At 39.0% G+C, this 15,324-nt stretch overlaps 1 protein-coding gene across 1 annotated transcript in view; it reads left to right on the forward strand.

Moving 5' to 3' along the window:
- MAP2K1 (mitogen-activated protein kinase kinase 1) overlaps positions 1 to 15,324 on the forward strand; it is a 36,937-nt gene that overhangs the window by 19,118 nt on the left and 2,495 nt on the right. The window contains exons 4-9 of the mRNA XM_027465642.3: positions 2,023 to 2,100; positions 2,638 to 2,689; positions 9,475 to 9,599; positions 12,398 to 12,605; positions 13,254 to 13,318; positions 14,951 to 15,012. Of these exons, the coding sequence (XP_027321443.2) occupies positions 2,023 to 2,100; positions 2,638 to 2,689; positions 9,475 to 9,599; positions 12,398 to 12,605; positions 13,254 to 13,318; positions 14,951 to 15,012 (590 nt within the window). The remainder of the gene's footprint in view (positions 1 to 2,022; positions 2,101 to 2,637; positions 2,690 to 9,474; positions 9,600 to 12,397; positions 12,606 to 13,253; positions 13,319 to 14,950; positions 15,013 to 15,324) is intronic.

Genomic DNA, 15,324 nt, shown 5'->3' on the forward strand with positions numbered 1-15,324 from the left:
ATATAATTACATGTGTAAATACAATGTCTAAAGAATCTCAATTTATATACAAAAGAAAAAGGAAAAAAAGAAGAAAACAGAAGCAACTGGGGTTTGCAAGTTCCTAAACAGGGAATTATATAGCTGACAATAGACATCTCTTCAGTTTAAGAGAAGGTGATATGAAATCTATTACTTCAGTGCTGAATCTAGACAGACTGGATACTGGATTTTACAAAAAGAACACTTGATTAAGGAGATAAGAAATAACTAGTGGATTATTTAATTTACAGTCTTAATTAAGTGATTAAGCTGTTGGCGTAATGTAGATCTTTAGGTGTAATCTATTGTTCTCCTTTTGGGTAGGAGATTAGATGAGACTCTGTTGTATTTTCTGTATGTACCTTTCTTTAAGTTAGCATCAGACAAAATTTAGGCTTCTAGCAAAACATACATATAAATACAAAGAGCTGTTGGTGGAAAAGGCATGGAAGTTGAAGATTTGAGTGATATTTTTAGGTAATAAATTCAAAATCAGTGCATAACTTTGCGTAGCAGGAAGTGTTTAACATGCAGAAAGTCTGGAGTCTGCTCCTGAAAGCTGCTGAAGGCTGCAGCCCGCACATTAGGCAAGTGAATTGTATTCAACATCTTTCACAATTGAAGCTAGTCCGCAGGGGAAAAAAGTTTTTTTTTCTGTATGAGATCTTTGCTAATATACAAGTGTCTCAAGCAATAGCTTTCCAGAAATGCGGCCTGTTTATAGGAAAAACATTTCATGTATATATATACAAAATATTTTTGGTGGTGTTTTTTTAGTCAAGTTTGGTGTTTTTTCCCAAAAAGGCATGATAAATAAGTTTTTAATATACTTCACTTCTCATAAGAATTTTAGGTGTTAGTCCTCAAATAATAAACTTGATGTAGTCTAGTTTTTGCACTGCATATATGAGTAGTGAAAATGATGAAAACTTCGGACAGATAAGTTAAGGCAGAAGGAAATCACTTTTTTGCAAGTTGGAGTTTTGTTATAGTTATTGGGAGCTACCAAGTGACTATCTGGACAACACGGTACTGTTTTTTGATTTGAGAAATAACTTCCTGGTTTCTTTGTATAGTGTCTATTTTACAGAATCTAGATCTTAAGCACATGCCTATTATTGCATCAGTTACTTAAAATACGTATATAATTTTTGTATGGTTTTCCTTCTCAGAAGCCCTTAGCAACAGTGGAATGTATCTGACTTTGCTGAGGGTGTCTGGGCATGCATTCAATTTATTTTACTTAGTAAAATTAGTAAGACCATTACCTACAAAAATAAATAAATACAAAATTAAGGGCTTCACAGTATTTTGATGCTTTGAGAGCTGTGTCAAATCAACCCCCTACCCTTGGAAGCTGACAGTCACTCCAGATATGCAGAACTAAGGGGCCAGTTTTCTGTGTAGGATCTAGTCCAGGAATGAGGTGGACAGGACCACGAGATTAATTGTGATCATGGGGTGCTGCAAGCACATATTATATTCGTGAAGCAGCTCTGCGTTTTCCAGCATCATAAATTATTTTTATCCTTGGGATCAGTATCATAAAATGTATGCTTCTTCAGCCCTCCTCATTCTATCTTTGGAGGGAAAAGAATAGCATGTGATGGGTGTGAAAAGAAAGAAGAGCATGTTAATGTATTGGACTGAAAGTTACAGGCTTTCAGGAGTAAAACTCCTAATGCTTGGTCAACAGCTCATTGTGTTCAGCATTTCCTTAGCAGGAGTCAAACCATGGAAATACTAGCTTGGAAGACCACTGTGAGAAATGTTTGAGTGGATGTTATTACTGGGCAAATATTTGTTTAAAAAAAAAAAAGCATAAAACTGAGTAATTCCTGCTGAGGAATGATTTGTTTTTTCAGATGTGCACCATAACAATATCAAATCACATGTGAAAAGCAACATTTCTCACCAAATTTAGGCTTTAGACTGAAATCCTGTTTGACATGTTTTAGAGAAATTTGACTGAAGCTTGAGTATTCAAACATTTATTACTAGGATGGCGGCTCCTTGGATCAAGTACTGAAAAAGGCTGGAAGAATTCCAGAGCAGATACTGGGCAAAGTTAGCATTGCGGTAAGTGTCTTCGTAGCTCTCCAAGGCTGTAGGTGGGTAGATGTGTGTCTCAGCATGGTAATACCAGATTCAGGAAGCAGCCGCTCCAGGATTGGAGGATGTGGGAGAGAAATTTTACTGGGTTTCAAAGCATGTTGCTTCCTTTTAAGAAGGCAGTCTTTATATGTGTTGTTATTTGGTAGCTCGGGGCACTGGAACAAGTAACACATTTGATTGTGTTAGCTTTGATTTTTCTGCCTTTGTATCAGATGATGCTTCTGGATAAGAACAGAAGCAACATTTAATTAAAAAAAAAAAAGTGGATGTTATGCTTATCATATCTATTGTGCAACAAGCTGCATATGCAAAACTTCCAGTAAGGCTCCAGCTGATTCTGGTCTTTAGTGTGAGCTGGAGGTATAAATTTAAACAAAATATTCTTTTGCAATGTTTACATGTTGGTACTTCAGTTATGTTGTATTCAGTTGGAATTCTTGTACAAGAAAAAACATGCAATTACCTTTTCATAAACTGAAAAATTATTTTGTTTGTCTTTAGGTAATAAAAGGACTTACGTATCTGAGAGAAAAGCATAAAATAATGCACAGAGGTGAGATAAAATTTTGCATTGCAAGTTTTCTTTTTTTTTTTTTTTTATTCAAGTTAAAATATGTACTTTTTTCCTTGATGTGTTCTTTGTGGTTCAGTCTGATTTTCGTTCAGAGGATTTTTCTTGAGTAGTGTAAGGCAGACTTTTATCTCTTACTATGGCTGTCATTGGTCTGCAATTTTTGCTATCTGAAGCATGGATTATAAACCATTATTGTTGGCATAAATTCAAATTGAAGACTGGAGATGGAGCACTTCATATTTTTCTTTGAATGGCACTGTTCAATAACAGCACTTGTGCCTTGTGTATAAACGATGCCATGCGTTCAGTGGGTCTGGTGCCATATGAGACAAGTCTTCAGATCGTAAGTGTCTTCATCAGACACTGAGTTTGGCCAGACCAAAAAGAGTAATTAGCAGTCCCAGTTAATGCAATCTATTGTGGATCACTTTGCATGTGAAGTATAGACTGTGTTTATTACACGTTAATGTTGGATTTAAAAAAAAAAAAAACAACAACAAAGCAGATATAGCTTTCTACTGGAAAAACAAGCTGGATGAGGTGGACTCTAGATATTTCTGATGGTAATTGCACAGTTATTTGTCTCAGTTCAGTGTTTAAGGGAGACTCCTGGGAAAGATCATCTTATTTTAGGGCACACTGGAAGAGTGAACGTTGCATCTTGTAGTTCTCAGTTCAGGTACAGCAGTGGTTTGTTTGTTGGTTGCTTGAGGGATTTTTTTAGGTTGCTCTTGTTCAGCTGGCTGTTGAAACAGCAGTTCTTAACAGTTCTGCAATCTGTAAATCTGACGTCCAAAACGCAGCCAATCGGATTTGAAGCACAGTGAAACCTCACAGCAGTGGCTGCATTAGAGGTTACTCTTTGAGTATGTGGACAAACAAGTTCCTCTCTTATGCTGCTTCCAATGTTCCTGGATTGCCCGTGCCTGGCAGTGTAAGCTGCTGCGTACAAGCTCTCCGGTTCCTATCATCGGTCCTGTCCAGCAGTGTGCCCTGTGTGTGTTATTTGTAGGCTCCCCATGTAAGATGAGCCTCGCGTAAGCTGGTACATGGGCTTGCTGTCACAGCTTTTGTGGTTGAGGAGGCCCTGGTTCAGCTTTCTGCACATCAGGCTTATGAGCAAGGTCTGCCCTGCACTGCGAAGTCCTGCAGGCTGGCTGCCTGCTCAGCTGAGTGTGGGCTGGGCTGCTGTGTGGTACCCCCTGGTTAACGGGTGCTGGCGTGTGAAAAAATGGCAGGCATTAAAAATATATAGACTGACATAGTGTCAGTAGGGGTTAGTGTTGTCAGAACGTGCTTAGATAATGCCTCTTTAAATGCTAAATTTGGCTTCAAAGCCCAATACCACTCTAAACGTACTGACGTCTCTGCTATTTGATACCTTAGAAGCTTGACCTTAAAAAAAAAAAAATAAAAAAAAATCTTACATTGCCATTTTACTTAGGCTTTTTTATTAATTTCTTATTTAAGAATTCTTGGTATCATATGGCCCTGGTTCAAGGGAGCTACCTAGTGAAGCTAAGCTGAAGCGCGGTCTGTCCTACAAGGATATCAAAATGTTCACCTGGGAAAACCCTTCTAGTGCAGGTGAAGGTTTTTCTGGCAGAATTAATTTTTCCAGAGTGCCTCCTAGAATCCTAGCTGAAATAAGTAGTGCACAGTTCTGGTGTAAGTGGGTCAGCATTATTTTGGTGACACAGTTGTAATTGTTGGAGATTTGTTTTATTTTCTCTAGCCTCTATATTTGGCCCTCTGTGATTATCTAATACTGCACTGACATGGCGTGACCAGCATCTGGCACGTACAGTTTGTTAGAACTCATCCTGTTCCCGGGGAAAAATATGTGCAGCTGGTGGGCTTGGTTTAGTAAGGTTTGTTGTATTTGTTGTGAGAGTGGGAGACCTGAAAATAGACATCCTCGCTAAACACGAGCAAGTAGCGAAAAAAGGCCAAAAAAATCTTGTTCTTAAATCAAAAGAGAGCAAGATTTGGGATACCTTATTTTCAGGGAGGAATTAATTCCATTAATTCATTTTATGTGTGTGACACTGCAATGTCAGCAATAGTTTGTAATGACCTGGCCACTGAGCATTCCAGAAAGAGCAGAGGTAGATGATAGTACAAAATGGCTTTTAACAGTAAGATGTGAAATGTGAGCTTCCATCTTCAAAACAAACTATTCTACATAGGTAACAGCTGTTAGCTAGCCAGCAAATAAGCATGCAGTTACATGGTTCTGGTAGTATGTAAGACTATAAAATAAGATTTTGGGGAGTGTAAGGAATTGTTTGTGTGTAGAATTCCTCCTTTGAAACTTGTAGGCATCTTGCTTCTTCTTTGGTTTCCTGATTAGTCTCACCCATGAATATATATTCTATAAATCAAATGTTCACTGCTTTTGTTGTATGGTAGAGACTTCTGTGTCTATGATGTCAGATTTCTGTGTGTCGGTGTGGTTGACAGCAGTAAGAGGTGGCTAGTGCAAAGGGGATTTTGCCAGTGTCACCACAGGGGGAAAACCCACCAGAGAGTATTTCAGGGTAAAGAGTTTATGGAATGCAAGACTGCCAAATAATGTTGAGCTGAAAGAAAGGAATAAAAAATAAACTGGCAGAACTGGTAAGAGATGCATTTGCTTGGGTAAGAGATGCATTTGCTTGGATTAAGAAGTAGTGACAACCAGAATGGACAGCAAAAACCCAGTGGGATGTAGTTGCTGCTCATCATGAGGTTCAGCTTAGTGCTCACACGCACAGACGAGTCCTGAACTAGCTGTGACCTCTGAGGAAAAGTATTCACATGTCATTGCAGACAGCTCAAGGAAGAAGTCATTAGGGGTTATTAAGGAAGGAATGGAAAAATCTTTTTATAGACGGTTAGCTCATCTGGACTATCATGCTTTGTTTTGGTTCTCTGAAAAGCCATGACAGAAATCGCAAAGCTTCTGAGAAATAAATTGGGGGATACAAAACCGGCACAGAAAAAGAAAGGGGGCAAGGAGCATGACTGTAGTAGATATCCTCATACTAGTTCCTGTTCAGTTGAATATATTTGTAATAGTGAATGATACAAAAAATGGTACAGAAAATGCGACTTCTGTGCTCCTGTTTACCTTTGGTTAATACCAGAAGGCACCAAATGACAAGGAAGGAAATGGCCTCTCCCTAATTGCAAGGTATGTTATAGTAGGTTTTTAATACAAACTTTTTTCTTTTTTTTTCCTCTGGGTGAATAAAAATACTATAAATTAATCAGAAGGTAAGTTTAGTTCTTCGTGAACACAGTCAGGGGTGTAATTTCCTCTGGAAAAACCTCCTCCTGCATCAGAAGTGCTCTGAGATTTCTGAGCTCCAGCTGTAGCCAGCAGCTTCAGGGCAGGAGGTGCAGTACAGCAGGGTGCTGCCAAGGGGCTGTTCCAGTGCGCTGGTTCCTAGGTCATTCTCCTAAGATCCAGTCCTGGGAGTTTACTTAAAAACAGAAATCATAATGGGGGAAAGATGGTAAGAAGCTCCTGGTTATGTTTATACATTGACCTTGTAGTTTGCTAAGTCATCTTTTTTTTTTTTTTTTTTTTTTGACTTTAATGTCCATGATGTCACTCCTCTGTCTTGGAGGTCTGGGCTGTGTTTCTCTGAATATCCAGAGGACACTCGTACTGCTGAACTTGTGGCAAACAGGGATGAACTTTCTTTTAAATATTTGGGTGCTTGGAAGATACCAATAATGCGCTGCAAGATAAATACACTCAAGTTCAGCTACCCAACTGCCACATACAAAATAAAATACTCTTGCCTGATGTTGCTATGATCATGTTCTGAGCCTTCATTCTTTCGGAATGAACTGACTTTCTTCCTGTGAGGGAGAGCAAGGCTCAGGCAGGGGAGGTGTACTTCTTACAGACAGTACTTGACATCCTATAAACTCAGAAGCCTTTTTTTTTATTAACTAGCTCCCTCTTCGGTGTCGTATATCTGTGCATCTGGACTGGCTAAGGGTGTCCCTAGAATTGCACAGCTCTGCTTCTGGACGGTATGGAGTGATGCAAGCAATGTCCTTTCATGCTTAGAACTTAGATACCTTGCTTCTGTAGCACATTTGATCTTCCTTTTGAGACTTGTCTTTTTCTTACAAGTTAAGCGTACGTTGTGAAGGATGCCTTGGTGTTCCTGTTTCATTTTGCTTTATTTTGGTTTCCAGAGAAACTGCTTAAGAGCTTAGGCACTCTGGAGTTAAAATAGCATAGCAAGCTGCGTTTAGAGTGGAAAGACAGCAGCGTTCCTAACAGCACTTTCTGATCACACTGGGGGCCTTGAGAGAAGAATTGAAATGCTCAGGGAGAGGCAGACTTTATATAAACGTCGGTGAGCAGTCATGGTTTGCTGTGCTATTGTAAGAAAGCTGCAGCATGTGATTATAAGCTAGACAAACACTGAAGGTAAAAGTTAAGTCTTCAAAAGACCAGGTGGTTTCTAGAATGTGAAACTTCCAGAGCGTCATTTGGTTCGTTGGCAGTGGAATGCTGATGGGATCTTGCCCTTTAGTTATGAACGTGAAATATTCATGAGCTGCAGAGGTAAGTGGGGACGTCTCCATGTTCTGAATCAAACTGGCAGAGGTACATAGGTGTGCAGTCCAAACATAAACATGGCCTGGAGAAGTTGTCCAGGCTCTGCAGTGCTTTCTGTGTATTTTGCAAACACTCTTTTCTGCTTTGCTTTTACACAGAACTTTAGGTGAAGATTCCTGTGTAGCTGGGAGTATTGTATTTCTGCTGTCTGCTTCTCTGCACCAACAAAACCGTTTTTTTTTTTCCCTAATGAAATTTTAAACAGGACAAGCTCCTAGAGTAGATTTTTCCTTTTCATTGAGAAGTGTGCTTGTGGTGAGGTCTCTACAAATGGTCAAAACTTGCATAAAGAAGGTAGAACTTGCAGAAGGTAGAGCTGTAGGTCTAAAGGCCTTCTAAAGTCCCTCCCTCTGCTGAAGTCCTGTGCCTGTACGAGAGCTCCCTGCTCCATTAACCAGTGTTTGACATTGTGGTTCCTACCTGGTAAACGGCCCCACAACCTGCCCAGTGCCTTTGTTACTTGTATGGGAGGAAAGTGCACTGAGCAGTGTTGATAAGCTAGTTACTTTCCCAGGGATGTGGAGTTAAAAGGAGTACACACAAAATACATGCCCATCTTTCATGTATCCCAACTGTTCTTGCCAGGTAGTTTTTTTGTTTGTTTGTTTGTTTCTTCCAGGAGAAGGAAGGTGTATGCAGACATGAATCTGTTGTGTTGAGGCCAGGGGGTAGTTCTAGATCACTGACTGCATGGGCTTCCTGTGGGCCGATGCTTGCTCCAAGTGAAGTGGATGAGCTGTAGGCTCCCTGTGCTAGAGCGGAGCCTAGAGGAACTCGTGTGCAAGATCAGCACAAACCCTTGTTTCCAGTGTGCCTGGACAGTTTGTTTCCTGTATTAGAAAGGTGATTTCAGGAGCCAGAAAACGTAGCCACAGTTTACAGAAGTAAATAACTTATTTATAGAAGCTTTGGTTTGTCCTTTGAAAGTGGGCTGGGGGGGTTAAACAGATAAAATATTTCGTCTCCGTTTTCGATCTTGGTGGATCTTGCTCAGTGAGGCATAACCTCCTGCACGGGGATCTCTTCCTAGTGAGGAGGATTCACGTTAGTACCATCTTTCCAGTGACATCCCGTTGACATGGCAAACAAAGGTCAGTTCTGCAGTCACCAAAATGAAAGCTACCTGGAGTTTATTTGTGTCTAAAAGTGGAAAAGCAAATGAAAATAGTCTATAGGCTCCGGACTTCTGGATCTGCTCTCGAATAGCAGAGACTAAAGTGAAATTCTGATACCATGAGCTGATTGCTTCCGTCAAAATAACTTATAGTGCCCTCCTTTTATTGTTGACCTGTAGCTTTGCAATTGTGAGCTACTGATTACTTCTCTGGATAATGCACCACTGGTAAAGACCAGAAAAGCAACAAGATATATTTTGGCGAAAAAAAACCCACACACTTCTTACACCTAGCAAAGAAATGCTAGACTGTTCTGAGTACCTATGCATTCACAAATAGCTGTTATTAGTTGCATAGTTACCATTGGCCCTCATTAAGTTTCCATTTAGGTAGTGATGGATTTAAAATCGCAAAGGGGTTCTGTCACAGGTAAACAATCTCCAGGTATTTTAAGTGTAGCACTGCAATAATAGGCTAGCTTATTTTTTCAGGAGTGTTTTAAAACATCTTATAGCAAAAACATTTTTTTTGTTTATATGCACCCAAATTTTAAGTCAGGGATGATGGAGTAGCTGCTGAAGTTCAATGAATTTTGTTTAAAAATTTTTACAGGGTTTCTTGGTTATTTCTAGGCAGAAGAACATCAATAATGAGTAGTTAGGTTGGTATGTCAGCATATGCCAAATATTAGTTGTTGCAAGGAAGCTGTAGATGCACAAACATAGTACTTGAAAGCCAAGAAGGTGGGTAAAATCCAAACTTAAAACCAACAGGCTTTTTGCACTTGTGTTTTAAGAAGTTTATTTACACTTATGTATATTTAAAAAGAGCCCACGAATTGGGTCTGGGTAGGGAACCAGATCTCTTCTCTGAGTATTCCCAGAGAAGGGATAGGAGTTACGGGATAGTTAGAAGGGGACAAAGGGAGACACATGATAATTCTCACCTCTCATGTTACTTTCATTGTCAAATTTCCCATTTTATCTGTTATAGTTATAAATCATCCATTCATTTTTTTCCAGATGTTAAACCATCTAACATTTTGGTAAACTCTAGAGGTGAAATCAAGCTTTGTGATTTTGGTGTCAGTGGACAACTGATAGATTCTATGGCAAACTCGTTTGTTGGCACACGCTCCTACATGTCTGTAAGTACAGATTTTACAGCTTTGAGTTTACTATACATTATGGTAGAGTTATCACGATTCCAGTAATCAAACAAGAAACCAACTGTTGCTGTTACCTCTGCTACGTTCATAGTTTTTATTTCACTTCCTGCATTCCAGGCATATGCCAGTATCATATCAGATTGGGGGCGGGGGGAGGAAGAACATGTTGCTTGGCTTTTCTTGCGACAGGAATATTTTCATAACACTACTGAAGAGATGCAATCACATCCACATTGCAGAATCCAATTGGTTAATGTGTTTAGGTTTTGTGTTCATACATCTCTGGAAAAACAGTATTTATATCTTGTTCTTATTAAATCCAGTTCTTTCCACTCCAGCATTTAGCTACAGTCACTTAGGCAAGCTGCTGCCTCATTAGGGGTTCTGTTGTAACTGCTCCTGGGAACCCAATCTGGCTCTAGCAGCAAGGAAAAGTATGGGAGTGGCTGGTGTGGACAAGGCCATGGCAGCTAATCTGGGACTACTTACACAGTTCTTTGTTCCTGTTCAGGAGCAGTACCTTGAAACTTGCATTTCAGAGGAGCTCTTTGCATTATGTGAATTCAGTGCTAATGGAAATAACAGATCTCTCATTCTAATGTACTCACCTGTTCAGCATAACGCCAATTACTTCATAAAACCAGAGTGTGCAGAGATCCTGCTGTAGGATTGAAACTGTGTGGGCTTAAACTCAAAAGGAAAAAAGCATAATAATGCTGCTTCTGCTCAGCGTGGGACCTGCTTTTCAACATCAAAGACAGTCTTTTCTTTTTTTGTCGTTTAATATGGGTAACATACTTGAAATAACTGTGGCTTATGTTCCCACATACACTTAGGGACTGTTGCTAATAGCACGCAAAAAAAGTCCATCTCTTGTAAACCTTCAGCATACTACTGGCTTTCCCTTTTTCTTCTAGTAGAAAGAGTGAGAGCAGAGTGCTACCTGCCTTCAGTTTTCATCAGTTTTTTTTTCTAAAACAGATTCAGCTTTGTGCTCTGTCACCATATGTCACAGACCAAGCTGTGTCGGTGATACTATTCTTCCAATAGTCTCTGAAGTACCTTTTCCTGCAGTATCTTTCTCCCTTAGCATTGTTTTTCCAATGATAGCTAGAGAATTGTTATATGCCAAAGAACATCATGTTCTACTATATGAAGGTGTGTATAATCAAAATTAATTAACTAATATATTTTCTGGATTTTAAATGTTTTGTGCAGCACTAGAAATTTTATGAAAACATATGTATCCTCCTGTCTGGGCATCTTTATCAATTGCCTAGCAATCATGTAGTTTACCCAAATAGTTAAAAACTTGCTGAGGTGGGACACTGGAGAGGATTCACGTGTAACCTTAACAAATGCTACAAAATGGATTTAACAAAACTGTTGCCCATTATTGCAAAGGGAAGGACTTTACAGTAATACTGTATTCTTATGTTCTATGAGAATGCTTCAAGTTTTCCAAATATGCATGTGAACCGGAGTCTGCACGATTTTTGTAAAATTATTTTGATTTTTTTTTAAAAAGAACAGAAAAGTGATTATTTTCTTTGAAGAGTCTCGGTAAAAAACAGATCAAAGGATGACGTAGATCAATATACTCAATGTTGAAGAAAATACCTTTAGCATCTAAGAGTACTGATAGAATAAGTACAAAAACTAGGCAAGAGGAGTTAGTTTAGGGTTAATCTTGTTACAGTTCTCTAGACAGGAAAAAGAAGATGATTATGCTGAGGAGAACTGAGACTCTTTGGAGCGATACGATTGGGGTATTCATGTATGGTTTCCATCATAATTCGACTGATGCCCAAAAAAGCATTGCTAAGTCTCTTTCCAATGTCTAAGTCACGTAAAAACAATGCACAATCTATTTTTAGCTGAATCTGTTGTCTTACCTGCATACACTTTCGTAACAATTATATTAGCCTGCATATATAACCTCTCCTGAATTTGCTTTTGTTCATCCCACTCAAGTTTTGTTTTTTTCCTTAGAAAAACTTAAGCCTGTTACATTGGTGGTGGTCAGCTCATAAGTTGCAGGTGGTTTAACTTAACGCAACAGGCATCTATCTTCCTGTCTTTATATATATAATCTGTTCCAGTCATTATACCTCTAGGAAAAGTCTGTGCACCGCATAAGACTTGGTCATTCAACTTCAGTGTTATGTTTTATTGTTTCAGTGGATTATAGAGGTCAGTAGTTTATTTAAAAATTATTTGAATATGGATCTAAAACTGAAGTATGCGTGCCTTGCATAAATGCATTTCTGCTGTAGGGACCTATGAGAATGGTATCAGCTGAGAAGTGTCACAAACCACAGGATTATTGCTAGAGCACCACGTAGAGACCCACGTAGAATCCATAAAATCACTTTCCCTCTTTTTCTCAAAGCATAAGACCAAGCAGGGCTTCTCAGGGAAGCAAGGTGAATGTTTAGTTACCAATACTAGTTCTGTTTCCTTATTCTTTAATTATTCCATTACTATGAATAATTGCAACATTGAGATGCCATCTTAAAGGAATAAAGCAGCAACATAATGGCATGGTTTTTAAGTCCCAGGTTTATTTGTAATGGTTGTATACAAAGTTTCTGAAGATTCTGGAACTTTAGCTGAGATTTAAATAAAGGTACTTTGCTCGTTGGCACATGCCACACTAGTAAGTTGGGGCTTCATCTCTCACTTTATCCATACTATAACAGAATGCAATTTCTATTTTTTCCTTTTTGTTATGGTATTTTACTGTGTCCCCTTTCTTTCTTTCTTTATTTTCCTAGCCGGAAAGACTACAGGGAACTCATTATTCTGTGCAATCAGATATATGGAGTATGGGGTTGTCACTGGTAGAAATGGCCATTGGCAGATACCCGATTCCTCCTCCTGACTCTAAGGAGCTCGAGTTAATGTTTGGCTGCCCAGTGGAGGGAGATTCTCCAGTTGCTGAGACCTCACCCAGGCAAAGAACACCTGGTCGACCAGTGAGCTGTAAGTTCCGACGTGAGGCAAATATTTTTATATTTGCTATAAACCAATTAAAAAAAAAGTGTCAATGTAACTCCTACTAAGTAGCTTTTCATCTGTACCACTGAGGCACTTTTACAGCATCTTAAAGTCATTTGGAACTAAGTTGAGGTTTCCAATGGTAAGATATAAAATCTGTTAGAATGTTTTTTTTATTTCCTTACCTAGTATTGATTTGCATAGCATGACTTTAAAATTTCAAACGAACAGGATTGCACTGGGCACCTGGTTAAGTCTTACTATGAGTCTTCCTATTTGAGCTTGAAAATCAAGGGCCAAATGTGCTTTTGCTAATAACCAGGCTGTTCATGAACACCGTTAAGACGTGTTCTGTTGATGTGGTTCATCTCTTTAAGATGCAGTATGATCCAAGTACAATAGGAAGACTTCCTATTAGGAAGTGAAGTTAATGATTTGGATTAACTCAAAAATAATAGTTTCTCCTTGCATGAAAGCATTACTTTGTTGCTGTTCCACTTCTCTGTAAGTTTACTAGGTGCCCAGCAAGTCCACCATAGAAGAATTAAATCTATGACTGTTAGCTTTTTAAAGCACCCCTGCCTCTGGTGGAGAGTAACACTGTATTTTTCTGCTTCCAAAATTTCTTCTTAGCCTATGGACCAGACAGCAGGCCGCCAATGGCAATCTTTGAACTCCTTGATTACATCGTCAATGAGGTAAGCAATTACTTGCACTTGTACCAATTTAATTGTAAACTTTTAAAGTGTTCCAGAATTTGAGTGGGTGTGGGGTTAGGATTATGGTACGTCAGGTCTTGTGATCTTTTATTACTGCAGTATGACAGACATCCTTGTTTTCTGTGTCAGCTTGAATTTAAATTATTCTTTGGGATGGTTTAGCTTGTTCTTTTACACCCTTGTTAAGTAGCTTTATGGGTTTTCCAGCCTGGATCACACAACCTGTTAGATTTAATAGCACACAGTACAATCAAGCATATACAAAACTGTTATTTATAACACCTTGAAAGAAAATACGCTGATTCATAAGACTGTCTTTCAGATATCTAAGCTACAAGGCTAGTTAAGAGAGTAGTACGTCAGAATTGATGGTCTGTTTTCTGTATTTTTGCAAATGCCACGGAAATTCATTATTCACGAGTTCACTACCTGTGTCTATCAAAAAAAAAAAAGCTTGTGTTAGTTATCAGTTATAACAGCTGGATAACAGTTGTTCAAGGTGAATAAATTATAAAATGATGCATCTGCCACTTATCTAAAAAGCACAGTTGGTGTCTGCAAAGACTAGCTCTTACTTGTTTCTGCTGCTGAAAAATACTAGTAACTGCTTCTGCTCCTTGGCTGCATGCACTGTTCTCTCACGGTACAAATTTATTTTGTACGTTACATAATGCTTAATGTGAAGGCATTAAGTCTTGGAATAGTGTTAGCTTTGAGTTACTTAAGATACTATGGTGTCATGATCTTGTAGCTTCTCTGAGGAGGTCACTCTAAGCTGAGGTCACTAAATCTGAGAATTTGACAAGATTATGTTCTGCTGCCTCTGGCATAGTGCAAGGGATCTTCAGCATCAGCTGCTGTGTCAAGGCCTGCACACCAGTAACCCACTGCAGGCTGCATCTCAAGTCTGCACTTACAAGTAATCAGAAGTGCAAGTGCTTGTAGGACCCATGGTGTAAGAATGAAAACTTCATGCTGACCCTAGAGCAAATGCTTGGAAAACAAGACAATAATATGCAGGTTTATATAGTATCTGAAAACTCATTTTGAGTTATAAATCTGAACAAATTCATTCCCTGGGACTGAATATTCAGATCAAAAGGATTATGGAAATAATACCATGCAGGGTGTCTTCCATTCCCCCAAACTGGGGATTAGTAGTAAGGAGAATAACACGATGCTAATCACTGTAGACTGCTCTGAGCCTTCTTTAATCACATCTCAGGGCTGTGTTAACCCCATTGAGGTATGTGTGTTTAAAAACAATAATAAAAACACAAACACAAACTAGTCTGATTTATTATGGAAACATGTAAAATCCAGTAGCTATCAGTAAGTAATGACCAAAATTAACCAGTAATAAACTGAGCATCTTTACTTTTGTAAATCATATGGCAGCACATGCTCTGTTCATATGCATGGAGACAGAGGTCGGCCTGACACTTGCTTCAGAGCTCAGCTTTGAAAGAAGGCTTGGGAAGTGCTAGGGCTGCATTATTTGTGTTTGCACCTTTACTCAGATATTAGACATATAACTGGTAGATCTCTGGGTAGGTTGTACAGCCTCATGTATTTATTCTGCTTTAAACAACTCTTCTCTTTTGTTTTTAGCCACCTCCAAAATTGCCCAATGGTGTTTTTGGTTCTGAATTTCAAGACTTTGTTAACAAATGGTAAGTATTTTCTCTTAATGTGCCTAAAGCTCACTTTACAGGGACCAGCTTGACAGCATATGCATCCAAAGAGAACCCCAGAGCTAAGAGATGTTCCCCTCTGTAAGATACGACCTCTGGTTCTGTGTGCAACTCTAATTTAGTACTTTCTCAGCATTGAAGACACCACAGTACTTTTGTGGACTGATCATACAACACGCTTCTGTAAGAGGATCTGGACTTTCATGGGTAACCTTCACAGCATTCTGTAGTGAGCATTCCATATGGTGCAGAAGTCTTCTAGGCTCCAGATGCTTTTTCTCTTCCCTAATG

Source organism: Anas platyrhynchos, chromosome 11 (genome assembly GCF_047663525.1).
Source record: "Anas platyrhynchos isolate ZD024472 breed Pekin duck chromosome 11, IASCAAS_PekinDuck_T2T, whole genome shotgun sequence".
NCBI lineage: Eukaryota > Metazoa > Chordata > Aves > Anseriformes > Anatidae > Anas > Anas platyrhynchos.